Source organism: Thunnus maccoyii, chromosome 24 (genome assembly GCF_910596095.1).
Source record: "Thunnus maccoyii chromosome 24, fThuMac1.1, whole genome shotgun sequence".
Lineage (NCBI taxonomy): Eukaryota > Metazoa > Chordata > Actinopteri > Scombriformes > Scombridae > Thunnus > Thunnus maccoyii.
Genome location: NC_056556.1, coordinates 569,267 through 595,796, shown reverse-complemented (window position 1 = coordinate 595,796; position 26,530 = coordinate 569,267). Strand labels below are relative to the sequence as shown.

The 26,530-nt window shown below is 39.6% G+C and overlaps 2 protein-coding genes and 1 long non-coding RNA gene across 8 annotated transcripts in view; 1 reads left to right on the top strand and 2 right to left on the bottom strand.

The window, feature by feature from the left end:
• Positions 1 to 26,530, bottom strand: part of LOC121891677 (NLR family CARD domain-containing protein 3-like) — a 408,525-nt gene that overhangs the window by 15,935 nt on the left and 366,060 nt on the right. Inside the window, exons 1-8 of one of the 4 annotated variants that reach the window (XM_042404201.1) lie at positions 21,147 to 21,236; positions 15,276 to 15,412; positions 15,067 to 15,189; positions 14,823 to 14,936; positions 14,520 to 14,598; positions 14,107 to 14,335; positions 11,794 to 13,594; positions 11,509 to 11,682 (exon numbers count right to left, since the gene is read on the bottom strand). The exons of 2 other annotated variants lie outside the window; for them this stretch is intronic. In XM_042404201.1, coding sequence (XP_042260135.1) covers positions 11,509 to 11,682; positions 11,794 to 13,594; positions 14,107 to 14,335; positions 14,520 to 14,598; positions 14,823 to 14,936; positions 15,067 to 15,189; positions 15,276 to 15,364 — 2,609 coding nt within the window. In that variant the 5' untranslated portion in view covers positions 15,365 to 15,412; positions 21,147 to 21,236. Of the gene's footprint in view, positions 1 to 1,178; positions 1,308 to 1,448; positions 1,535 to 3,903; positions 3,966 to 11,508; positions 11,683 to 11,793; positions 13,595 to 14,106; positions 14,336 to 14,519; positions 14,599 to 14,822; positions 14,937 to 15,066; positions 15,190 to 15,275; positions 15,413 to 21,146; positions 21,237 to 26,530 lie in introns of those variants that run through there. One more of the 4 variants, XM_042404203.1, reaches the window with a different exon arrangement.
• Positions 1 to 26,530, top strand: part of LOC121891678 (protein NLRC3-like) — a 1,105,688-nt gene that overhangs the window by 1,068,456 nt on the left and 10,702 nt on the right. Inside the window, exons 1-3 of one of the 3 annotated variants that reach the window (XM_042404205.1) lie at positions 22,018 to 22,169; positions 24,055 to 24,191; positions 24,275 to 24,406. In XM_042404205.1, coding sequence (XP_042260139.1) covers positions 24,103 to 24,191; positions 24,275 to 24,406 — 221 coding nt within the window. In that variant the 5' untranslated portion in view covers positions 22,018 to 22,169; positions 24,055 to 24,102. Of the gene's footprint in view, positions 1 to 22,017; positions 22,170 to 23,812; positions 24,192 to 24,274; positions 24,407 to 26,530 lie in introns of those variants that run through there. The other 2 variants (XM_042404207.1, XM_042404206.1) reach the window with 2 other exon arrangements.
• Positions 4,844 to 6,087, bottom strand: LOC121891763. Its single transcript, XR_006094143.1, has 5 exons — positions 6,029 to 6,087; positions 5,449 to 5,587; positions 5,245 to 5,355; positions 5,077 to 5,138; positions 4,844 to 4,987 (listed from the first exon to the last, which is right to left on the bottom strand). It is a non-coding gene; the product is annotated as an uncharacterized LOC121891763 (long non-coding RNA).

Genomic DNA, 26,530 nt, shown 5'->3' with positions numbered 1-26,530 from the left:
ATTACAGCAGAGCAGGTAGGTACACCAACATTAACAGACAGCCACTGTGAGTCTCTGCATGCTGCCTTTTCTGTAGCAACACCACAGATGAGCCGTAAATAGTGGGGTAAAAAAAAGCTTTAAAAAAGAGATGTCCTCACAGTCACTGAACACATACTAAACTTATGAGTCAACATGTTTGCTTGTGCGTACAACTTTCAACACTCTCTGTAAATGTCCTTCTCATCTGATTGATCATTAGTTATGTAATGGCCCAAATATTTAGCCTCATTAACACTTTAAGGGGCTAGGCAGGAAGAAAGAAGAAATCAGGAAATACTAATTTTCTGTCTTCCCTATTTCTGACTATCATATTACTCTCATTTGCATTATATTTTATGTCAAAATCTAGACCATATTGTGGGCAGACCCTCAATAACTGTTGCAGAGCAGCACTACATGGACAGAAAATCACTCAATCATCTGCATACATAAAGGGGTTAATGAGAGAATTACCGACCATGCATCCTGTTCCACATCCATTTAACTGCATTAACAGATCATCCATATAGATGTTAAAGAGAGCATCAGCATCAGTAGATTTTTTTAAAATTTAAAATAGAGAACAAAGATGCTTTATAACTTGAGATACTGGTTCTGAATCATCAAAATTTTGACTTTTTGTCCTGTAAAGACCTTACAGTTACATCCATGTCTGTGTGGAAACTCTGTTTTCTTTCCAGAAGTTCTGTGACATCACAACTTGATATCTGTCACTAAACGGATTGATCCTTGCTGGCTGATACGGAACAATTACAATCAGCAAATCTATCAGAGTGATCAAATCAATGAAAATCAATTCACCTGGCACTATCAATACATGTTCTGACCTTACTAAGGCTCAGAATATTCCCATCAACATGGTTCTTATATCCCTGGAACCCTGACAACCTCCTTTATCCATACAGATATGGAGATGTGTGCTGGATTTAAAACTTCTGGACATAAAGACAAAAAATTACGTTTACATTTTTAGTTGTGTTTTTTCACCATAAAAAGTTTCCTAGGGCCTGTATAGTACTACTCGCATACAAAATGATGGCATTTCTGAATAGCCTGAGCTGTTCTGAAAAATACAATATATGGCAGCCTGGGTGTGACTATTGAGTTTAAAGGGTTAAAACTTATAAGCATCTCACCATTGTTCAGGACAGCAGAGTCCATCTTTAAACAGTAGAGGTTCGGCCTTCGACTGATTGCTTTTCAAGGACACACAGCTGGGTTCAGGTTCAGGTTCAGGTTCAGGGGAGTCTGGTCTCTGACAGATCCTGGAAGATGGAGACAGGAAGACCAGCAGGGAAAAATCACTTTTAGCCTTCAGACAAAAGAACTGCTGGACAGACTTTTAACAGAGTCAACAAAACCGATTCATGTTTCTCACATTATGACAAGACAGAAAGTTGACTTACGCTGTCTTTAAAGAAAGTTGTCTTTTATATAAAACTGGTGGACCCATGGTGGCTCCTCATCAACACACAGACAATCATCCCTGTCACTGAAATAACAAACAAACAGAGCTCTGACTGTCACAACAAATACTGAAAAATCTGAGGTGGAAGAAGTACTCAAATTCTTTACTGCAGTAAAAGTACCAATACAACAATGTGAAAATACTCCATTACAAGTAAAAGTCCTGCATGAAAAATACTACAACAGTAAAAGTACATAAGTATTATGAGCTTGATGTAGTTAAAGTATTGCAGTAAAAGTAGTGGTTTGGTCCCTCTGACTGATATATTATTATATATGACATCATTAGATTATTAATAGTGAAGCATCAGTGTTAGAGCAGCATGTTACTGTTGTAGCTGCTGGAGGTGGAGCTAGTTTACACTACTTTATATACAGTTTAGTCCAGTGGTTCCCAACCTAGGGGCCGGGCCCCTCCAAAGGGTCAGCAGATAAATCTGAGGGGTGGTGAGATGATTAATGGGAGAGGAAAGAAGAAAAAACAAAGTTCTGATACACAAATCTGTTTTCAGTTTTTGGACTTTTTCTCTAATCTTTGATTTTTGCTGAAATATTGGATCATTTGAACATTTATTGAAATGAAAGCATGTGAGAAGTTTAGAGGGAAAAATCACTATTTGGTGGAGCTGTTAACAACTCATAGACATGTGAAATGTGACCCCGACTACACACTGCTTTTTGTAAGACGTCAAAAGACAAAAAGGTTGGAAACCACTGGTTTCATCTTTAACAATGTGTTGTATTTTAAAAGCTTGTTATATTATCCATTGTGTCAAATCTTCATCTGAAAAATAACTAAAGCTGTCAAATAAATGTAGTGGAGTAGAAAGTACAATATTTCCCTCTGAAATGTAGAAAGTAGCATCACATGGAAATACTCAAGTAAAGTACAAGTACCTCAAAACTGTACTTAAGTACAGTACTTCAGTAAATGTATTTAGATATAAATATTGTTGGCACTTTGAACTGCAGAGTCATATCTTTATTGATAATTATTCAGGTGACCCCATACATGATTGGAGGGTATTACTGGTCATTCTTAGTGCGTTGGCGCCCTTGGTTATAAATGTGGTCAACTGCATGATGACAGTTAGTTATGTTGAAAGTGTTGAAAAGTGATAACTAAGACTTATTGATACTTTAATTTTCTAATTCACACAGTGACAAAATACATTCTACTTCAATTGATATAATATAGGTTGATTTCCAGTAGTTTGTTTAATCCATTTTTATCATTTTTTTTCAATAAATAAATAAATAAATCATTATCACAGAGTGGCAGTGTGCAGAATCAATGTCCGGTGGGGAAAAAAATAAAAAAAATAATATTTGTAACACAGATCCCTTTTTATTTATTCTTTATCATATTAATTTTATGTTTATTTCATTTTAACATCCAGCTGGTTAATTAAAGATTTATTGGGAGAAGAGAGGTGATAAATATGCAGCAGCCTGAGGCTATATTTGTGTCTTCAATGAATGTTCATTGACAGGAACCATGACGTCAGGTTGAGTTTCATCATCCTGGAATAACATGAGGGAAATGTTTGGTCCTGTTTTTAGATCTTGAGTCAGTCCTGTCAGGAGGGTTTACCGCCCACCTCATACCTCCTCAGAGCTGACAGACGAACCCCTGCACGAGAAAGTGCGTCTGAAATCCGCACTTTTACAGCTTTTGTTTGGGCTGTTTCAGACCACACATCACATGTCAGGTGTAAGCTAAACAGACACAGCCATGACTCAAGACTGTGGATCAGCAGATACTCCATTTTACAGAACAGGGTTTAGAACTAGAGCCAAAAACACTTGCTCGGGACATCCTTTTAGCGCCGCGGGACGCATCAACACTTGCGCCCCTTGGTCTTATCATAACCGTGTCAAACCAGAAGACAGACATCAAACACACACTGAAAACCAGCAGAACCTCCACTTTACAAAGACGTGTGTTTCTCTGTGATGTGTTCAGGGTCAGCATCACTTTAAAACCAGAGAAAAGAGACGCTCCTAATAACTTCGTCACAAAACATCAAATTTCCAACTCTTTCTCCTGTAAACGTTTTTACAGCTGCTTCCATAAACTGCGTGGAAACTTTCTTTTGTTTGCCAAAAACGTCAAAAAACATCACATCGAAGTGAATCTCCGGAGGAAAAGTCCGCATTTTACCTGCTTTTCTTTGGGCTGTTTCAAACCACACACCACATATCAGCTGTTCACAGCTAAACAGAAATACCTGTACAGGTGATCACAGCCGTGACTCACGCTGGATTCTCACACAGTGACATTTACTGAGCAGCAGATTAACACTCCGCTGTTTCTACTGTAAATAACCGGCGGAGATGTGACATAAAAGGTGGATCAAAGTATAAAACGTTGAAAACTGTCGGTTACTTTACCTTCAGCCGGAGAAAAGACGCTGCGTGACGTTGAGGTGCCTGGCTGAAACTGAACAACAACCAGGAAATAACCGAAGATCACTTGTCACGTGTCTGCAGTCTCTGGAAAAAAACGTGCAACGCAAACATAAGCTGTTCAAACTTGATTTTAATCACTGCATTTTTAACATATATTGGAAAATATTATTCAGCCTGTTAACAATCATCAGTACTGATTAGTACATATTGATAGGCTACCAGCTATTAGATATGTCCATACTGAGGTTTTCAGTCAGACTGTCAAACTGTACAAGTCTTCTGCTCTGAAAACCAGTCTGACCAGTTACACATATTAACACTGTTTTTTTGTTTGTTTGTTTTTTGTTTGTTTGTTTGTTTTTTGTAAATCAATATTGTCCATATTACTGCTATTAATCACAGATACCAACAGTGACGTCTTCAATAAAAAACTTTGATAAAGCTTTGGCGCCCTCTGCTGGTGAAAAGATAAACCGCGTGTGTTTTTAAGTGATAAAAATGTTTAAATATTGTTATTAGAATTGTACCAATGACTGCTGTTAACCACACTGATGCCCCATATTGATCTGGATGTAATTTGACTGTTAAAGTGACTCACAGAGAAGGTCTGGCTGCGGCCTGTACACTTAACACTGCACCTCCTTTGGCTCGTGCTTCCTCTCTCCTCCTCCTCCCCTCATCTTATCATGGTTCAGTTGGGCTCGAGACATTGTCGTTATTATTATTGCTTTCATAAATTAATTTGTCCTGGCCCAGAGTGACGATGATCTACTTGGTCATTTTTGATAAACATTATATAATCTGTGTAAAGATCAAGGCAGACAATAGATTCAAGACATTAATTGGGCTTATAATTCAATACATTTGATAAAGTCATACATAACACTGCCAATATGATTGGCTTATGCACATATTGATGATGTTGATACAAAGTAAATACAGACATGGCAAACAGAAAGTCTGGCTGGTTGTAGTCCTGTCAGAGCTGGAGGCTGCAGGCTGACCAGAGGAGGGATGTGTGGAGGTCTGAGATGAAGGACAGTGACCAGAAGAGTCTAAACAGAGGCTGGAGGGACAGAAGTCAGTACGACTGAATGTGATATAATGAACATAAACTGTTTATGAACCAACAGCAGTAAAAGTTTCATTTCTCACCATGTTACACTGAAGGAGTGAAGATGAGATCAGTTCAAGGAGACACAGGAGCTTTAAACAGGCTAAATAAAAAAAACAACACAGACAAGCAGAATAAACATCACTTAACTGAAAACAATTTACACAAAAAAAAATTGCACCATGAAATAAACACAAGTGCATATTTACTTCAAAAGCAGCATCAGGTCCATTGATCCAGATCTGATGATGTCACAGAGTTATAGACGTATTCATTGGCTGTGAGAAGCTTTCAGTTCAGATCAGCTGAGTCTCTGGTGACTGTAAAGAAAATATGCACATCCAAGTGAGATTACTGGCACTCATCAGTACAGATCAGCTGTGGAAAAAGCATGATGCTGAACTGAAACTCACACAGTGAGCTCTCCTCATCCTCATCCTCATTCTGGACCCATCAGACCTGCAGGATTAGAGGCCTGAGTGAAGGTCACTGCTGAGGATCAGGGGTGATGATGAGATGCTGAGCAGGTATCTGCTGCTCCAGCTGCAGTTGCTTTTACCAAGAAAAAATATAATTACAGATACAAAATACATCAATACATTCACAAACATATCAGTCAGTCCTGCTGCTCCACATGCACATAGAGAATGAATGGGAGACGGTTTAGGTAAATAACTGTCAGCTCCGCACCATTTTGTCTGCAGCCAGGTACTGTTAGGGCTTAACAATAGTAGAATGAGAAGATAAGAGCCATGAGTCAAAGGGTGTGAGGTGCTACAGTCTACAGCTCTTATTGGGCTCACAGAGAAACTCTCATGATCACTGCCCTCCAGTATCAGTAATACTGATATTCACACTGACATTATAACACATTTACTGTTTTATTTTAGCACTAATGTTCATCAGTCTGATAACAACACTATGTGAGCACACATATTACTAAACTGCTGTAAATTCTGATGTCAATACTGATATTGATCTTTCTAAACTTACTGATATGGACTCAAAGAGAGGAGCACTTTTCAGTCTTTCCTCTGGGTGCTGGACTGACGGGCTCAGGATCGAACTCACAACCTCTGAACTTCTTCTGAGTCTTCTATCACTGTAAACCACTGCCACAGCAAAGGTGAAAGGATCATTTCTAAAAGCTTTTCAGTCTTTTTTTTTTCTGTATTGAAGCTTTTCATTTTATGTCAGATTACAGCAATGAATCATCAAGATAATTTTAAAATTCTAACATTTCAAATAACAAGTGACAGCAATTAATGGACGTGCACATCATCACATGATGACTATTCACAGCAAAGAAATGTAAAATCAAACCAGGAAATGATTCGATGTTGGGATTTTCATCAGAAATTCTAACATTCTAGTCACAGTCTGTCTGATGAGCTAAGACTTATCAACAAAGGATTCAATGCAGGAATAAAAGCCACTAAAATTTAAATATTTCGTGTTTTTACTGTCCAGTTTGAATTTGATCTCATACTCAACAGTGGAATGTGAAAAACAGAAATACAAAGCTATACAATGCAAACTGAATAGCAGTAAATACCAGCTGACTTATTAATGTTCAGTTTTGTTGATGCTGCATGACTGTTTGTGGACTCAGTTATATGGTGATTTCTGAGACTTTGTTGTAGTTGTGCACTGTAATATGAAATGTTTTTCTTCACAAACTACAGTAATAAAATCACCAAAGAATCTGATCTGACAGTGTAAATAACTATTAGGCTATAATATTACATATATATGTTATTATATAACATTGTACAGGTGTTTCTATTTCATATATTGTTCTACAAATCACCATAAATTTAATTTCCATTTACTTCATGATTAAACTGTGACACAGGACGAATATGGTGGTGTGTCTATCCTTCATTCATTGTTACTCTCACTCCCAGCACTCATTAGAGAGTAGAAGACAAGCTTGGAGAAGAAATAATTAAGGGTGGAAACATATTTGTTTAGGCAAGGGAAGTTTATTTATATAGTACATTTCAGCAACATTTCTGTCTGACCACTTCTTCATTCAATTTACAATCACCTTACCAGGACATCCTCACGCTCCTCCACAAATGATCTCTTTCCGCTGCAACATCCGGTCCCTCACACCGTCTCAACTTTCCAATGAGGTATTGGCTACCCTACCTCCTCATGATGAATTTTCCTCACTCACGTTCAATAAAGTGACAGACACTCTGCTCCTCACTAGCTACCTCTCTTAACAACCTCTGCCCTCTGACTTCCAAACCTGCTCGCATCACCACCCAAGTCCATGGTTCACTGAAGTCATCAGAGAGCAAAGGGCAGAACTCAGAGCAGTGGAGAGAAAATGGCGTAAATCCAGAGAGTCCACTGACCTCAGTGACTATCAGGGTCTCCTTGCATCATTCTCCTCCAGTCTAAAAACTGCTAAGACAACTTACTATCAGAAAAAGATCTGTGGCGCCACAGATGCATGGAAAATGTTCTCTGCTTTCAATTCACTCCTCAATCCGCCTCCTCCTCCGCCCTCCACTCTGCTCACTGCAGACATGTTTGCCTCATTTTTCACTGACAAGGTCTCTGCCATCAGTAACCAGTTCACAGAGCCTGACCAACCCAGTCTACAGCTGCCCACTAACAGGACCACATTGTCCTCATTCTCCCCTATGACCAAGGAGGAAGTCTCCAAAATTCTGCTGGACTCCTGTCCCACTACCTGTCCACTGGACCCAATACTATCCAACCTGCTACAGAACATTTCCCCCGCACTTAACTCCGCGGTCACACACATCATCATCTCCTCACTTACAATGGGTGTTTTCCCCACCGCATTTAAGCTTGAGTCACCCCTCTGTTCAAAAAATCTACACTCAACCCAGCTCAGGTTGAAAACTACAGACCGGTTTCACTCCTGCCCTTCCTGTCAAAAGTACTTGAGCACACAGTCTTTAACCAAGTCTCTGAATTCCTTTCTGCCAACAACCTGTACGACCCAAATCAGTCCGGCTTTAAGCAGGGTCACTCTACCGAGACTGCACCACTGGCGGTTATGGAATAACTACGCTCAGCTAGAGCCCCTGGTCAGTCCTCAGCCCTTTTGCTACTGGACCTGTCAGCTGCCTTTGATACAGTTAACCACCAACTCCTCCTCTCCACACTCACTGAGCTTGGTATCTCAGGATCCGCCCTCCGCTGGTTCAATTTGTAGTGCTCAGAGCAAAACAGACTTTACATGGTGTGTCAAAATTAAAGATAAAATAATAAGCATATTAACAGTGAAATAAAAGGACGCCTCCTTTGTTTTGAAAGAATGATAAAAACTGATCACACAAAAGTAATTAAAGTTGCAATATATTATCAGCTGTACTAGAGTCAGAAAACAACAATTTGCTATGTGAAGATATAGTGGAGTAATGGTATCTTAACAGAGAATGAAGCACACTCCTTCTGTGTGTGTTGTAATCTGAGCCTCTCTGCTTTTTGTTTTGATAGCCGGTCTGGCCGTGCATGCATGTTAGTGCATGTGAGTCCCTCTCTGCCCTCCCGCGTCTGTTTACAACATGGCGGCTGGGTCACAAACTTTCTCATATTACAGCCAAACAGTGCACTAAAATCTGTTTCTGAAAACATCTGAGGCGAAAAACAGGCAATGCAGTAACACAATTTTGATCTGCTTAGTTTTACAGTTTGATCTGAGTTACTTATCTCTTATTTTTCCATCTCCACCTCATCATAAAACCTTCTGCTGGCTCTGGAAAAAACATGTTCAGTCTGTATGAGGTACGCACATTCTCTTTTTATGAACACCAGTTTATGTGTGGAAAATGGCTTATGCATGGTTTTTGTGCGTACACAACATTTATATTTTTGGCCCCTGGTTGGTTCCAAAAAACATCTTCCTGAACAGATATCAGTGGTCTGGGTTAGCCACTGACTGAACACAGAGAAAATGAAGAACGAGACCAGAGCCTAAACCCAGCACACAGAGGCTGAGTGAATGTGGTGTTGAAGGTGTGGATGTGGATCAGTGTGTCAGAGGAGACTCTGTAGAAGGACAGAGTGCCAGCAGGACAGTCCACATACACTCCTACTCTGTTAGAGACAGAGGGGGAGGAGGAGGAGGAGGAGGAAGGGGAGGAGGAGGAGGAGGAGGAAATCACTGTTCCTCTGTTATTGTGCCAGACAGAGTAATATTTATCAGAGCAGTACAGACTCCAGGACTGATCATTCCCTCCAAGCATGCAGTGAGCACGCTTTCCTCTCCTGCCGATTCCTCTGCAAGTCACTGATACATGAACCCCTCCTTCCCACTTGACCTCCCAGTAACAGCGACCAGTCAGATCATTTCTACTCAGCAGCTGAGGCCAGTGATCAAATCTGTCTGGATGATCAGGATATGACTGATTCTCCTCCACATGTGTCACCTTCCTGTTGTTGTCAGACAGTTTGAGGTTTCTGTGTGCTGTGTTTGGATCCAGTGTGAGTTCACAGAAATCTAATGGAGAGAACGAGACGTAATACAGCTGCAGTTATTGACCTATCATCTGTTTGTTGATGACATCATCCTCATCCTCAGTAGGATGTTAATGAGTGATGTCACAGTTTGAAATTTGCTCTGTTTTCATGAATCAAATGAAAAACACACTTACACTTCCTCAGACCTGGTGTCAACCATTGGACTCCAGCAGGCTGCAGCCTGAAAGGAGGAAGGGGGGGGTCATATGAACGGATGGACTAACATGTTAAAAAACTCTGACCTATGAACACAATAGTAATGATGAAATACAACCAAACCACAGAGAATTGTGAAATTTATCAGCCCTTTAGTGTTTGCACCAGTGCTTACTCACCAGCTCCTGTAGTGCAGGGGTGACACCCACGGCAAGTTCAGTGCATTGTACATTCAATCAACCAATCATATTATTTAATGTTTTTATTTGTTTTCATCTGTTCACCATGTTGAGTTAAAAAAACACTAAAAATTAATTTCAATTTCTGATAGTTGACATTAACTGGATCACCCTTGGCTGTACTTTAGGATCCCGTTCTGTTCAAACTGGAGCCACCCTCTCTAAGGCCCTGTTCACACCTGGCATTAAGATGCATCACAAGTGGACAGCTCTAAGTACGTCAATTCACACCTGGCATTAGAATGTGTCTACATGCGTCTTGAGTGAACACTTGTGATCAGATCTCACTTTCCCACTTTATATACAAATAAACATGTACATCATTTCCATTTGCAAAGACCAACTGCATTGTTTTTTTAACCGGCAGGAGGCAGCAATGTACTTCCCATGCCTAGTCTGTCGGAAAGTAAAATTAAATTAAATTAAAATCCATTTGTTTTGTTGTTGTGGCGTCTTCTTGTTGTTTTGCACTTTAACACGGCACTGTTGGTGTACGGATGTGTACATATTTGGGCTTATGCAGAGGACGTCAGTTGAGTAGATGGTCCTTCATTGTGGATACATTCCATACACACAGCTAAAAGAATGTGGCCCAAACCACCTCCGAATGTGGTCTGAGCGATCAGATCTCAATGTGTCCTCAATGTGTTTTGGGTGCATTCACACCTGTACTTAGAGCTGTCCACTTGTGATCAGATCACCCAAGACGGATGTTAATGCAAGGTGTGAACAGGATCAAATTCTTAGCTGAGGCCACTTGATCCTTCAAGGTTCAGATCTGCCTTAGGGTGGAGCTTGTGGTACATGGAGGTTCTGGGCACTGTGGGGTGACTCCAGGCCTGGCTCTTCCTGCATTGCATTTTCAGTTATAATAAAATATATAATAAATAAGCACTGGTAGCCTATAGTGTAGGGAATCTGCAACTGCTCTAGTGGACCTGCTCAGTGGCCAACTGTGGTTTTACTGAACAGCCTGAAGGTGTAAATGTGTGTGTAATTGTTTGAGTCTTCAGGGTGCTCCTGAAAATGAGAGCATCAATTCACTGGAAAAATAAAGGTAAAAAAAGACAAATGTCTCTGTTATGACCTACTTGATGTGGTGAAGCAGGCCATACCTGAGATTTTCCAGTTTCGAGAGTGGATCCTGCAGTCCAGCACACAGCAGCTTCTCTCCTGAGTGTCCTGGATGATTGTAGCTCAAGTCCAGCTCTCTCAGATCGGAGGGGTTGGAGCTCACAGCTGAGGCCAGAGAAGCGCAGCCTTCCTCAGTGATCAGACATCCTGACAGGCTGCAGACACACAAAACACACGTCAGTCAGTCTGAGAGTACTGCTATGAAATAAGCAGTGTTAGCCAGTTGTTTGAGACTGTTAGTCCTTCCATAGTGACTACGCTAATGTGATTTCAGGTTGAGTTTTACAGTTTATCAACTCAATTCAGGACATCTGGACAAACAATAAGATTAGGGTTAGAAAATACTGCACGTCTGCACTGCACTTCTCTACTTATGTCACCCAAAATTTATATCAGGATTTTAATTGTCATCTACTGAACAGGTTGATGAATCCTGACCTGAGAATTTCCAGTGTACAGTGTGGACTCTCCAGGCCAGCGGACAGTAGCTTCACTCCTGAATCCTGTAGGTCGTTGTTACTGAGATCAAGCTCTCTCAGACTAGAGGACTGGGAGCTGAGAACTGAGGACAGAGCTGCACAGCTTCTCTCTGAGAGGTTACAGCCACTCAACCTGGAGAGGAAATAAAAATAAATAAAAATGGTTATTTATTTTTCTCTCCTGTTGAAAAGACAGCAAAGTATTAAAATAATGATGAATAAATCCAACTATCTGTGTACTTACAGAGCTTTGTTGGAGGCTTTGACCACTGGCAGCAGCCGCAGAAGAGCCTCCTCTGAAACAAAGTATTTCTTCAGGTCAAACACGTCCAGATCTTTTTCTGATGACAGTAAGATGAAGACCAGAGCTGACCACTGAGCAGGAGACAGTTCATCTGTGGAGAGACTTCCTGATCTCAGGTACTGTTGGATCCCTTCCACCAGATCATGATCATTTAGTTCATTCAGACAGTGGAACAGATTGATGCTTCTCTCTGCAGACAGATTCTCACTGATTTTCTTCTTGATGTACTCAACTGTTTTCTGATTGGTCTGTGAGCTTCTTCCTGTCTGTGGCAGCAGGCCTTGTAGGAGAGTCTGATTGGTCTGCAGTGAAAGACCCAGGAGGAAGCGGAGGAACAAATCCAGGTATCCATTTGGACTCTGTAAGGCCTTGTCCACAGCACTCTGGTAGAGATGTTTTAGTTTAGGTTTGTCTTTCAAGACTTTAGACAATCTGGATGTTGTATGTTCTTTTGCCAGCAGATTGACTCCGGAGTTGATGAATGTCAGATGGACATGAAGAGCAGCAAGAAACTCCTGAATACTCAGATGGACGAAGCAGAACACCTTGTCCTGGTACAGCCCTTTCTCCTCTTTAAAGATCTGTGTGAACACTCCTGAGTACACTGAGGCTGCTCTGATATCAATGCCACACTCTGTCAAGTCTGATTCATAGAAAATCAGGTTGCCTTTCTGCAGCTGCTCAAAAGCCAGTTTTCCCAGAGACTCAATCATCTGCTTGCTCTCTGGACTCCAGAGTGGATCTGTCTCAGTTCCTCCATCATACTTGATGTTCTTCAGTTTGGACTGCACCACCAGGAAGTGGATGTACATTTCAGTCAGGGTCTTGGGCAGCTCTCCTCTCTCTCTGCTTTTCAACACATTCTCCAGAACTGTAGCAGTGATCCAGCAGAAGACTGGCATGTGGCACATGCGGTGGAGGCTTTGTGATGTCTTGATGTGGGATATGATGGTGCTGGCCTGCTCCTCAACTCTGAATCGCTTCCTGAAGTACTCCTCCTTCTGTGGGTCAGTGAACCCTTTGACCTCTGTCACCATGCCAACACACTCAGGAGGGATCTGATTGGCTGCTGCAGGTCGTGTGGTTATCCAGAGGCGAGCAGAGGGAAGCAGTTTCCCCCTGATGAGGTTTGTCAGCAGCACATCCACTGAGGTGGACTCTGTAACATCAGTCAGGATCTCATTGTTGTTGAAGTCCAGAGGAAGTCGACACTCATCCAGACCATCAAAGATGAACACAACCTGGAACTCTTCAAACCTGCAGATTCCTGCTTCTTTGGTTTCAGTAAAGAAGTGATGAACAAGTTCCACCAAGCTGAACTTTTTCTCTTTCAGCACGTTCAGCTCTCTGAAAGTGAATGGAAATGTGAACTGTATGTCCTGGTTGGCTTTGTCTTCAGCCCAGTCTAGAGTGAACTTCTGTGTTAAGACTGTTTTCCCAATGCCAGCCACTCCCTTTGTTATCACTGTTCTGATTGGTTCATCTCTTCCAGGTGAGGCTTTAAAGATGTCTTCTTGTCTGATTGTTGTTTCTGGCCTGTCTGGTTTCCTGGATGCTGTTTCAATCTGTCTGACCTCATGTTCATCATTGACCCCTGCAGTCCCTTCCTCTGTGATGTGGAGCTCTGTGTAGATCTGATTCAGAAGGGTTGGGTTTCCTGCTTTAGCGATCCCCTCAAACACACACTGGAACCTCTTCTTCAGGTTAGACTTGAGTTTACGCTGACACATGGCAGGAGATTCTGAATGAACAAACAACAAATAACATTTCCTTAAAGACTGATTACATGGATATATTTCATCCCTATGCTGGCAAATGATTACACTTTATTGGGTCTCACCAGCGGACCACATGTTTCTAGACTCTAAGAAACAAAGGGAGTCATCAAGAAACTCAATCTCTCCAGAGTCCGTGGTTGTTCGCACCAAAGTGTGAACTCCACCCATGGACCTAGGTTAACAAAACTAGGGTTTATGCTGATTCCGATTTCCTTTCTTTATAAGAATTTAATAAGAAAGACAGATTTTCTTTGAGATTGTAAATATGAGACTGATCTGGGTCGGTCACTGGTCATGGCTGATCAGTTGAAAACTGGCCGATTTCAATCAGTGCATCTCAAGTTTTGTGTTTATATATCATGAAACAAGCAATGTCAGTAGTGCTGGCACTTATTTCTCTCAATGGATTCGGGTCAGAGTTTTACACTTGTGCACAAGTATCCAGCATGTTAAATCTTTATAGAAATCCTCTTACTGCTCTGCAGACGGTCAGCCAGCTCCTCCTGCTTCATTCTCCTCAGGAAGTGCAATGTGATCTTCAGAAATGCCTCTCTGCTGCTCCTCCTCTGCTTTTCCTCCTCACTGTCCAACACCACCTCATCCTCACTCTGACTCTCTAAGCATTCTGGGTAATCTGAATGCACAACCTTCTGCATCTTCTTCAACTCGTTCTTCACAAAAGTGACAATGTTCTCCTCCAGCAGCTAAAGAACAGAATAAAATGTAAATATAACTGGTAGAAGTCAACATCAGATCATCTGTGACAGACTGAAAACCTGCCGGTCTACATAGTGCAGCATGGAGACTGTTAGGACCAGAATGTTAGTTTAGTATTTAGTCTGTGGCTGTTGCAGTTAGCAGTAGTAGCTGTGCTTTACATTTACACACCACAAATATGGAGTCCAGGTGTGTTTGGTGCTGCTGGACAGACTGACCACTGGGAACCTCTGAGCTCTGCTGATGAACTCTGTGAAGAAAAGATGAAGTCTTAGAATAAATAATGACATTCAGTTTTAAAGGTGTTCTATCTCAGTGGATTCACGTAACTGTTTTAAAAAGTGTCATACAGATAAAGTTTGTGGTTTTTTGAAAGGCATTTGTCACTAAGGTCAAGAATAAATCTCCACAATCAATCAAACCTGTTCTAAGGGGAGTTGGATAATAACAGATACAAACATTTTATAGTCTTACTTCTGATGAGCAGACTGCTGTCCATGTTTGAAGGTAACAGGCCAATCCATAGACCCGTCACTTTTCATGGACACACAGCTGAGTTCAGGGTTGTCTGGTCTCTGCTGATGGATCCTGATGGAAACAAAACACTGATGAATTCACATGTTCAGTAAAAATCCTCCAGGATAAAATACTGCTGAGAAATATGAAGTTTAATATGAATATTTTCTTAGATAAATCACTTTCAGTTTAAAAAGCTTGCCTTTGATTACCAGACTGTTGTTCACTTTTGAAAGTAACAGGCCAATCCATAGAGCCGTCGCTCTTCAAGGACACACAGCTAGGTTCAGGTTCAGGTTCAGCAGAGTCTGGTGTGTGCTGCCTCCTTGTTCAACACAACACACACAGAGCTTTGAGTGTGAATAATGATGGTGGAGAACAGTGATGGACAGTTAGAGATCCTCATCTTACCTCTGAGCTTTGGTCTGGCTGTCATGTTCCCCACACAGAGAGCTTTTAGAGGGAGGGACTCCCTCCTCTCTGTCCTCACACTGATCCATGCTGCTGAAGTCACATCCACATCAGTCACACACACTTTCTACCTTCACCTGGAGTGGAAACACAAATCATCCTTTACATCATTTCTCCTGTCAAATCCTAAATATCAGCTGCTCCTCCTGTGATTGGCTGTTATTTTCTGTTATATATGAGTGTGAATGCAGCCAGACAGCAGTGTGACACAGAGAAAGCTGCCATCAGCTGCTGTACTTCTACTATCAGTCCACTAGATGGTGTTATGATGGAAGTTATGAAGAGCAGCACACGTGATGCATGGAGGAGGAATTACATCCACTGATAGGCAGAAGGATTGAGACCTACTACGAGAGGGGGTTGAAGCCAGTTCAAACGTCTGTCCACTGACCATGGTTGCTTACACAGATCACTGGTTACTACCACTAGGGGCACTGAAGCTAGTGGTCAGAACCAGCTGGTGAGTGGTCTGTGGAGTGGTCTTTGGGGTCCTAATCCACCTTCTCCCTTCTCTGGCCATGTTGGCAACACTGCTAGCTGAATAAATGTCAGAGATCATAATCTTTTGTCTATATCAGTGGTACTCAACGTTTTTTGGGCCAGCGCCCCCTTATCTGTTATATGAGGACAGCTATATTGTCTATATTCTTATTTTTGCACTGTATATTGCATTTTGTGTGGTTATACCTAGATAGTATCTATCCATATCTATATTATCTAGATCTATCCATACATCTATCCATCCATCCCTCTCTCTGTATGCATTGCATCTCAGTGGCTATTTTAGTTAACGGTTTATAAATATAAACTAGTGGTCCATATGGTCCTTGTGGTCAGTTGCTCAGTGATCTGTCGCATGGTCCTAATCCACTGCACACCTCCTGACACCCCTTCTTCCTTCTCTCTCCTTTGGCCTTGTGGGATAGTTTTGATAGCTATCAATGCATTGTTTTTGTTGACGGGGACAAAAAACACCATAAATCATAATATTTTGTATATGAATTCTGTTGTCGATTAGGCTTCAATTCTCAGGCTTCTAGGCTTTCTCTCTCAACCCAACCAGTGAAGGCAGATGGCGCCCACTTAGAGCTCGGTTCTGCTTGAGGATTCTTCCCGTTAAAAGGGAGTTTTTCCTTGCTGCTGTTGCCAAGTGCTGCTCATGGGGGAACTGTTGGGTCTCTATAAATTAAAGAGTACGGTCTAGACCTGCTCTATGTGAAAAGTGCCCTGAGATAACTTTTTTAGTAGCTAACAAAGGTGTACCATACATCCAAAGAAGAGAGAAGGGGGAATGGGAGATAAGACAAAGGAAGTGTGAGGTGGATTAGGGCCATGCAACGGTCCATACGAAAAAGACCATGCGACAGACCACAAGCACCACATGACAGACCACTGAGGAACTGGTCCGGACCACAAGGACCATGTGACAGACCACTGAGCAACTGGTCCGGACAACAGGGACCATGGACGGACCACAAGGACCATGTGACAGACCACTGAGCAACTGGTCCCGAGGACAGGGACCACAGACGGACCACAAGGAACACGCAACAGACCACTGGGCAACTGGTCCGGACCACAAAGACCATATGGACCACTGGTTCATATTTGTAAGCAGTTAAATAACATAGCCACTCACATGCTATGCAGGAGGGAGGGAGGGAAGGATGGATGGATGGATAGATAGACAGATTTATTACTATCTGGTTATAATAACACAAAATATACATCATACTCATAATATACAGTGCAACAATAAAAATATAGACTAGTGTTCCTCAACGGGGGCGTTCAGAGAACATTGGGGTGTGCTGGAAGCAATATTTTTGAAAAGGGGATGTTGAGGTGTTCTTGAGGGGTGTTTGTGTGTCTCTGTTTTTGATGCCAGTTTAGTCCTACATTCAAACGCACATTTTCACAATTTTATCATTTGACTTCAGGGTTTTCGTATGTTCTTTCACAGGGCTGTCAAGTTTTACATGCATAACTACAATCAAATTTGTGTATTGGCTCTGAGTGCTTCCAAAACACAGATGACCTACACTCAACACTGCACCTGAACACCTCCTGTGCAGACACATGGAGAAACTATGCTGAGTCTCTACCACATTTTGCTGTTATATATGGTCACGCAAGCCTCTCTGTCCTCTCCTCTGCTCTATTTGTCAGTGACTGTGTTTAGCTTAGTTTGTAACGTATATTAAAATTTGGCAAATTCTAAGCTACTGACTCAAACCAGACCTCCCTCTCAACCAGAGAGAGGATGGAGCAGGGGGAGGTGGAGGAGGAATGCCTGACAGTGACTGATGTCTGTGTTCTTCCTTTTTCTAAACTTCACTCCGTATTTTAATGTCAGGAATATTATTTATTTTACTGTCATTTTTTATTTCTTTCCAGTGAGATATTATTGGATTTATTTAGTGACTTTGCTAATGGAAACATTACTGTTGCTGCTGTAGAAGCAATATTTTGTCATATTTAAAATAGAAATCTATTCGAATCCTTTTTTTTTTTAGAAGAGATAATAAGAAAAACCCTTTAGAAATGAAAAAGAACCGATGAGAGTATTGATAAAGAACCGGACTGATATGTGTAGGCCTATGGATAAGATAAAGTTCTAACCATAGCTGTCCTTACAGCTGGCTTGTGGCTATAGCCTGACTATCGGAGGATGAGAAAATCGCTGTTCAGATTAATTCACTATAAGCCCGTTTTACCAATGTTTTGTGATTATTATTTTTTATGGCACACAATGCATTTTTTAAAATAAATATTGTAATGATAATAGTCCAAAGTTACGTGAAAATGCAGTTTTTTGTCAAATAACATAAAACTTTCTTGGGCAAGGACCGCCAAACCCCCCGACCAAAACTGCTGTGGACCTTTGACCTGGTTATTTTATTTGACATTCTTTGCTAGACCACTGCAGGTATGATTATTCAATCAACTGGATAGCATCATAAAATAACAACAATCATATCAGCAAAATGGCGCAAAACAAGAAAAAATGCTGCCAGTTTTCTATTGAACACCTCTGCTATGGATAGCGCTGCTTTTTTTCCAGTGGCCTCAGACTTTTTCCTTGGTAGACTGCTCTTGTTTTCCGTTGCACAGTTACTAAGAACGCTTCTTGTTTGGCATCGACACCAAATTACCGCTTTCTGATTGGCTGCTGTTCATGATAACAATAACAAGACCTAATTAAAGTCTGAATGTCAATTTTGTAACCATTGTACTAATATAACTTCTATTTACATTGATTTTTTCCTCCTTGCATGGGAAAGTAATGATAATGATATCACAACTGTCGAGTTAAACAAATCTGTTATTTGGCATCCAATAACATGCTTTTTTAATGATATAACACAGAATAATAATCAACATTAATACTGAGGGTAAGGGACCTGGATAATGGATAGGGGGGCGATGCCCCAAAAAGGTTGAGAACCATTGATATAGACAAAGGATTATGATCTCTGACATTTTTTCAGCTTACAGTGCTACCAACATGGCCAGAGAAGAGAGAAGGTGGATGAGGACCCAAAGACCACTCCACAGACCACTTACTAACTGGACCACTAGCCTCAGTGCCCCTAGTGATAATAACAATTGATCTGTGTTAGCGACCATGGTCAGTGGACAGGCCTCTGAACTGGCTACAACCCCTGCTGCCTACTACAGTGTCTCTGTAGAAAATGACTTTATGCAACAAACTACAACAGATTATTTGAGACGCAACAACTGTGATAGCATCTGTTGCATCTCAAACCTCCAATATAACATTTGATCATTTAACCACAATTAAAAGTAAAAAAAAAAAATAATTAAATAATACTTAATATTTACTTTTTGTGAGTTTGCAAATTCCTACTAATTACCAAAGTTTCCTGTAAAGGACTGTAATTAAAGGCATTATTTATGTGTCAAATAGAGACAGTGTTCAATTGGTATTCTTCTAGCTGATTAATTAATAGTCAGTGAACAGCAGGTCAGCCAAAGATGCATAAATATGAAATTGGTCTACAGGCAAACATACAATTCAATATATCTGATGAATTAAGCTTCCAATAATGAATGAATGATCAATGAATATTTATTGGGATCAAATGGAGCAGTTATTTTATGGAAATTCCTCTTGAAATCAATGACTGCCTTAAAGCTAAACATGACTGACTAAAATAAGATTGTTTCACTGTCCACTTTAATTGAGACCAAATTGATTAGTTCTTTCTAGAAAACTTTTATGAAATTATTAGGCAATAACTGACCCGTAAAACACATTTGTTGTTACATTTTAGTCATGAATCTACTGAAAGCTTGTAATTCGAAACTTGAAAGTCATCAGAACTGGTTAAAAACTCTTGATCACAGCATTCTAGACCTCAAAAATGCAAAGACCAAATATTACAGTTTGTACTTTGTCCTTTAAATGCAGCATGAAGAACATTTATACAGCATTATGCCTGTATAGTAATCATATCAGCAACATACCAACCACTAAATCAATACCAAACAACAAAGGTAAAGTAAAGTCTGGAGTCAGATAGAAACCTCTTCAATAAAAATACCAAATATGTTTTGACAGCATTTCTGTTTGCGCTTTATAAATATAAAATAGGATCATATGTATTATCAGGTTAATCAGATAGAATTTGTCTTTATTCATGCCTGCTGTGAAAAAAACAGACAAAAAACAAAACAAGAGAAAAGCATGATACAGTATGCCTTGAAAAACACAACACTTCTACACGCTGTTCCAAAATAAATGACAGTATCAATTCAAAAATCAACAGTATAAATTTAAAGGAAATCTCTTTTTACTGAGCCTATATAATATAAAACCTCCGCATATAATATTAATACATACTATTTGATAATTTTCTTCTTTAATACATTGTGTTATGTTTTTAATGTTCCTATTTCTTTCAACTGTCTTTTCATGGTTTAGCCTATATTGGAGGTTTCCCCCATGTTTTGTAATGCACATTGTATTGCATCTTTTTGCATTAAATGTGCAAAATAAAAATAAGTTTTTTAAATTATTTATTCTTATTGATCAAGTAAAAAAAAAAGGAACCAACACTAGTTCCTGCTGCAAGAGTGCCACTGACAGCTCATTTTGTACTAATTTAGCCTCATGGTGACTGTCTGAATACAGCAATATCAAAAAATAATAATATTGCAAAAATGAAAAAATACTACTACTACTACTAATAATAATAATACTAAAGTTATAATGCTCCGCCTCCTCCACAGCCTGATTCAGCCTTCCCTCTGTCAGTCATCACTGAGTGGTGGGACACAGTAATAACAACACTGTGTCCAACTACTGACCATCAACTCACTTTACACTTTACAGTTAACGCTGAGTTCAGATTAATAAAGTTTATCGTCAGTTATGTTGTTTCTAGTGTAACTACGCTAACAACAGCTAGAAGTTATGAGTCAAACATTTAAAAGTGGTGACATTACCTTCAGCTGTAATGTCAGCTGTCATCTTTTTGCATGAAATGTGCAATATAAATAAAGTTTTATTACTATTGATCATATTCAACTGAAAAATTAAATAGGGAATCGAAAACTAGTTCATGCCGGAAGAGCGCCAAGAGCGCTTGAACAGCTCATTTTGTGTAGTAGGCCCTAGCACCACTAGGGCCTACACCACAAAAGTGGTGTTCCAAACGACACTTTCAACGATCAAACGGCAGAGTTCTGCTGTTTCTAGAGGAGCTAAGCTAACAGCAGTTAGCACTAACAACATGAACAAAGAGAAAAAGTAAAACTCTGAACTGTAACTGTCGGTTACATTACCTTTAGATGGAGAAAAGAATCTGCGCCACAGTGTCAGAGAAAGTGAAAGTAAAAAGACTCGTTCAGATTGTGCCACGCCTGGAAAGTGGATGAGATCGGGCAGCAGCAGGGGGCGGTGACAAAAAACAGAAAGAATGTACATCCTGTTAAAGCTGATCCCGATTTAGTAAAATGTTATCAGATCCGTCGACTCAATCAGTGACTGTTTTTGTTTTAAAGGTGTTCTGCATGATTATAACCTATTAAAATGTTATATTATTATATTATATTATTAAATTATTTTACATGGAAATTCAACCTATATCAGGCGGACCACTGCTTGCTGGTCAACATGCTGACCATACAGCTGACTTGTCAAACTCGTTCACATCTCATACCAAAGATAAAGAAATTCAAATGAAATTAATTTTTTTTATTCAGTATAATTCTATTTATTTTGTCTTGAGTTTTTGGGAGAGGTTGTGGTTAAATTCATGTATAGCTGACATGCAGGTAAAAGTGTGTTTTTGTAACATATATGTGAATTATTTTGTGTACACATCAAATCTTTAATATTTTGTTAAAATGTATTGTGTAATGTGCAAGTAAAAAAAGGAATAAAGTAAAACACCAATCAATACTCAAATACAAGGGGACAGGACCAGAAACAGACATTATATCCTTTATCTATCAGATATTCAGACTGTCAGGGCTTCACATCTATACAGAGGAGAATCTTCATGTCACACTTGTTTACAAAAGTTTTATGTTATTTCAGTTCATAATGCTGACAAGAATTAAATAATGATGAAATTAGGTAATCAGGGAATTCCTCTTCTTCCTCTTCTTCCAAAAGAATTTATTATATATTGAAAATAAAAATAAACAAAACATCCATGAACTGTCATCATGTTGTGAGGGTTTCCTCCTATTTCAGCTCTTGCTAACTGTCCCGCCTCCATCTTCTAACTCAGAGAAACAGTTCCCTTTTCTGACAGACGTCGAGTGGAGAGTCTTCGTCTTCAGCAGTTTGGACTGTTAACTGTAAGTCTGCTTTGTTTCATAGCTGAACTTTCTCTTTAGTAACTTCGAGGTTTGTTTCTTGTTGTATGATGTTTGTAGTTGATGTTTGTATTTCATCAGAAAGTTTGGAGAACTCTCATGTTGGAAGATAAATCTACATGTTGTTAAATGATTGATTTACTGGAATCAAATAATATTAAAGAACAGCTGATAATTATTTAATTTCTTCAGCTCTCACAAATCAAACTAAATCTATTTTTTTTAACATTGTTTCCACCGGCATGAAGTCAGACACTGCAGTATAGGCCTGCTACTGTTTCCTGTCAAACGGGAGACAGTTAGACAGGAAGTGATCATGTAGGGTGAATTAGTGTAATGTGAGACAACTAAGCTCAAATGCATCTACTCTTTCTCTACCAAATACTGATGAATACAACTGCTGTCAAATTAAACCTGGGGTGTCATGTTATAAAATCACATGACTCAACACATGTGATATCATCGATTGGGGCAGGGCAATCCTTCAACTATAAGTACTTACTGTGAATTTCAGTCAAAGGTCAATGACAAAGCATTTTGGGTAATTTAATGTTAAGGATATAAATTTGTCATAAACAAAGCAATGTTGCTGATTGTTATCAGGTTGTGTTTATGATATATTCATGCCTCAAAATATGCTGTAATATGATGAAAATATGTTTCATATTTTTTATTTCAGCCAATTTTTCATTGTCTCACTTTAGAAAATATGGTTTGAAATGTGGGACAGCTGGTTTTACTGATGTAGGACAGTCATATACGTTGCTCAATTGGTGAAATAGGCACAAGTGCATTAAATGTGCCAATAGTTATTCATTAGTCATTCATTTACTCTTGTAATGCTTAATTTGAAGGCAGGTCATTTTTAAGCAGGTTGCAAATTATATTATTGCCAATTTTAATACATAATACACTACTATACTATATCTGTAACAGCAAAAACATTGTAATGACCAAATGTGGGCATGCTCTTCGGCCTTGAGTGTTACTGACCTGGGACAATTTGGCACAAGGAACATTTTTATGTTTGCCATTTCTTCTCTGAGTGTGACATTTGCATTCTCTTTTCTGATATGATTAGAAAACACCTTGAGGATTTCAGAATGGTCTTGTGTGTGGATATAATGTATTAGCTTCATATTAAAATATTATACCACATTACTCGAATTCACCCTATGTATGATTCGTTCATATATCTTTGTAATCATAGTTCATCTGTAACTACTTAGTTTTTCTCAGATGTTCACGTGTACCATCACCACATTAAAACACTGTCGGCTTTATGTACAATTTGAAAAAAAATAAACTGCTAAATTAAAAAAGGCTGTAAAATAGTTTCACTTTACACCAAATGACATTTTATATGCATTGTTAAATGTCTCACAGTGTTTAACAAGTTTGTATTTACTGTAAAAGAAGTCATATCAAAGTAAATGAGCCCTGATTCTAATCATTTAATACATTTGTGTTTGTGCGTCATGTGCACTACTAATGTGACAACAACATCAAAGAGAACTCATAGATAACTGAAACTATTGACATGTTGTTTATTAGTGTTGAATTGACTGAATATTAATGAAGTTTGAAGTTTACTTTCACATTCAGTCAGTGTGAGTCAGTGGATGTAAATCCTCCTCCATGCATCATGTGTGCTGCTCTTCACTTCACTGCAGCTTCATGACGCCATCTAGTGGACTGATAGTAGAAGTACAGCAGCTGATGGCAGCTTTCTCTGCGTCACACTGCTGTCTGGCTGCATTCACACTGATATATAACAGAAAATAACAGCCAATCACAGGAGGAGCAGCTGATATTTTAGATTTGACAGGAGAAATGATGTAAAGGATGATTTGTGTTTCCTCTCCAGATGAAGGTAGAAAGTGTGTGTGACTGATGTGGATGTGACTTCAGCAGCATGGATCAGTGTGAGGACAGAGAGGAGGGAGTCCCTCCCTCTAAAAGCTCTATGTGTGGGGAACATGACAGCCAGACCAAAGCTCAGAGGTGAGATGAGGATCTCTAACTGTCCATCACTGTTCTCCTCCATCATTATTCACACTCAAAGCTCTGTGTGTGTTGTGTTGAAGAACAAGGAGACAGCATAGACCAGACCCTCCTGAACCTGAACCTGAACCTGAACCCAGCTGTGTGTCCTTGAAGAGCGACAAATCGATGCATTCACCGTTAGCCTTCAAAAATCAACATTCTTCACAGAAAGAGTAAGTGTTGATCGGGGTCTTGTTCTTCAGATGTGGTTTAACTAATCCAGGCTAACATGCTAACATGCTGCTATCAGGCTAAAACAATCCTGTTAACTCTCACTCAGATAATTTGGTTCTCTGAGGCAGTTTGAGGATTGATTACCAATCCATGGATGAAGTTATCTTGAATAATGAAGGCAGAATGAGCAGAGGGTTAAAACAGTGATCAGCATTCATATGGCTGAGTGCTGATCATGTGACTATTGTTAAATTCAATTAATATTATTTATATAGTGTCAAATCACCACAAAAGTCATCTCAGGGCACTTTTCACATAGAGTAGGTCTAGACCAACTCTTTACTTTGCAGAGACCCCATAATTCCCCCATGAGCAGCACTTGGTGACAGCGCTAAGGAAAAACTCCCTTTTAATAGGAAGAAACCTCAAGCAGAACCAGACTCTAGGTGGGCGGCCATCTGCTTTGACCGGTTGGCCGGTGTGTTGGGAACCCTCCCACCATGCACTGGGGCAACAGCTTCAAAGGCATGAGTCAGATTTTCTGTGTTCCTGGGCCCTGTTTCAGAAAGCTGGATTAGTGAAAACTCTGCGTTTGTTCACCCTGAGATGAAGGAAACTCTGGGTTTTCAGTTTCAGAAAGAGAGCTAACTTAAACTCAGGGTCAGTTACTGCGGTAACTGACTCTGTGAAGCTAACCTGTTCACTGCCAGGTTTTCTTCAACAAACCCTGATTTTCTCTCTGTCTCCTTCCTCTTACAGAGCCAGACACATTGTTTAATTTCCTCATTTGTTCAGTCCGTTTCAAAGCTTGTATCCAAGCACATTAATTAGCGGAGGTTTACTGTCTCTGTCAGAATCAAAATCCTAGTTGGGTATTAGTTTAGTTACTCAGGACTTCCTAAAGTTACCCCTTTTATGCGCATCAGTCATTTCATTGAACAGCGGTTTTTGCTCTCATGTTCAAATATGACACAGCGTGAATTCAGCCTCAGCTCAGAATAAAACCTCTGCATGTCCTTCTGTTATAAACTGTGACTCTGCACACAAGACGTCTGTCAGTTTGTTAGAGCAGCTCCTGCACTGAAATCTTTATTGCACATAATGTGTAATCTCAGTTTAAATGTAAAATGTCAGTATGAAGCTTTAGACACATGGGATCAATTAATAATTATCTCTATCACTCATGATGTTATTGGTCACACTGATGGAACATTATTCCTATAATATTGGAGATTAAATGTTAATATTTCTGAGTGAGTAGGATCACTTAATGCTGTTGAGTCAAAATACGAATATGTCTGAACATTTAAAATCTACTGTATTTTAACCCTGACACCTTTTCAAGTGCAAATCACCAAACACATTATTACTTATCAGACTGTGAGCTACAGTCATGTCTCTGTGTCTTTGATCCACTTATGTTTTAAATCTTTCACTAAATTTTTCATCTTCAGTTGCTGCCTCCTGTGGTTTTTCCGTCAGATAAAAGCTGAACAAATATACTTAAAATGTAACGTAACTGCAGCCTGATACACAATCAGATTCCACTTTATCCTTGTTAAGGAAATGTAAGTCTGGTAAATGTTGAATTAATGGACAACACTGAATAAAACTTCATTGTGTTAACTTATTGACACTTTTACCTGCTTTAACTTAGGCCCTTATTTTTTTAAAGATAAATGTGCACCATATGCATACACATGCATTAATATCTCCATGTCTACTGTGTTAAAATGGAGGCTCTGCCTTTTATTTACCTGTTGCCATAAATTGTAGTATCAGAGCTCAGAGTGAACATACTCAGAGTTGATTGAACAAACTCTCCTAAGACTGAAAACTCTGAGTTTCCCATCTCAGGTTCATCAACTCAGAGTTCAGGGTTAGACTCAGAGTTTATTAAGCCTTCTTTCTGAAACAGGCCCCCGCTGTCATTTTATGACACTGAGCTCCACAATGTTTCTATTTTTTCTACACGTTCACCACACACAATGAAAACTTTTAGAAACTTAAGAAAGTATGTTTAATTGCATTAACCACTTTTTGCAAAGTGAGTTCTGCAGTTCAAATGTCAGATTAAATGTCACATGTTCTGCTCTGTTGGTCCTTTAACAGTCAGAATCTTT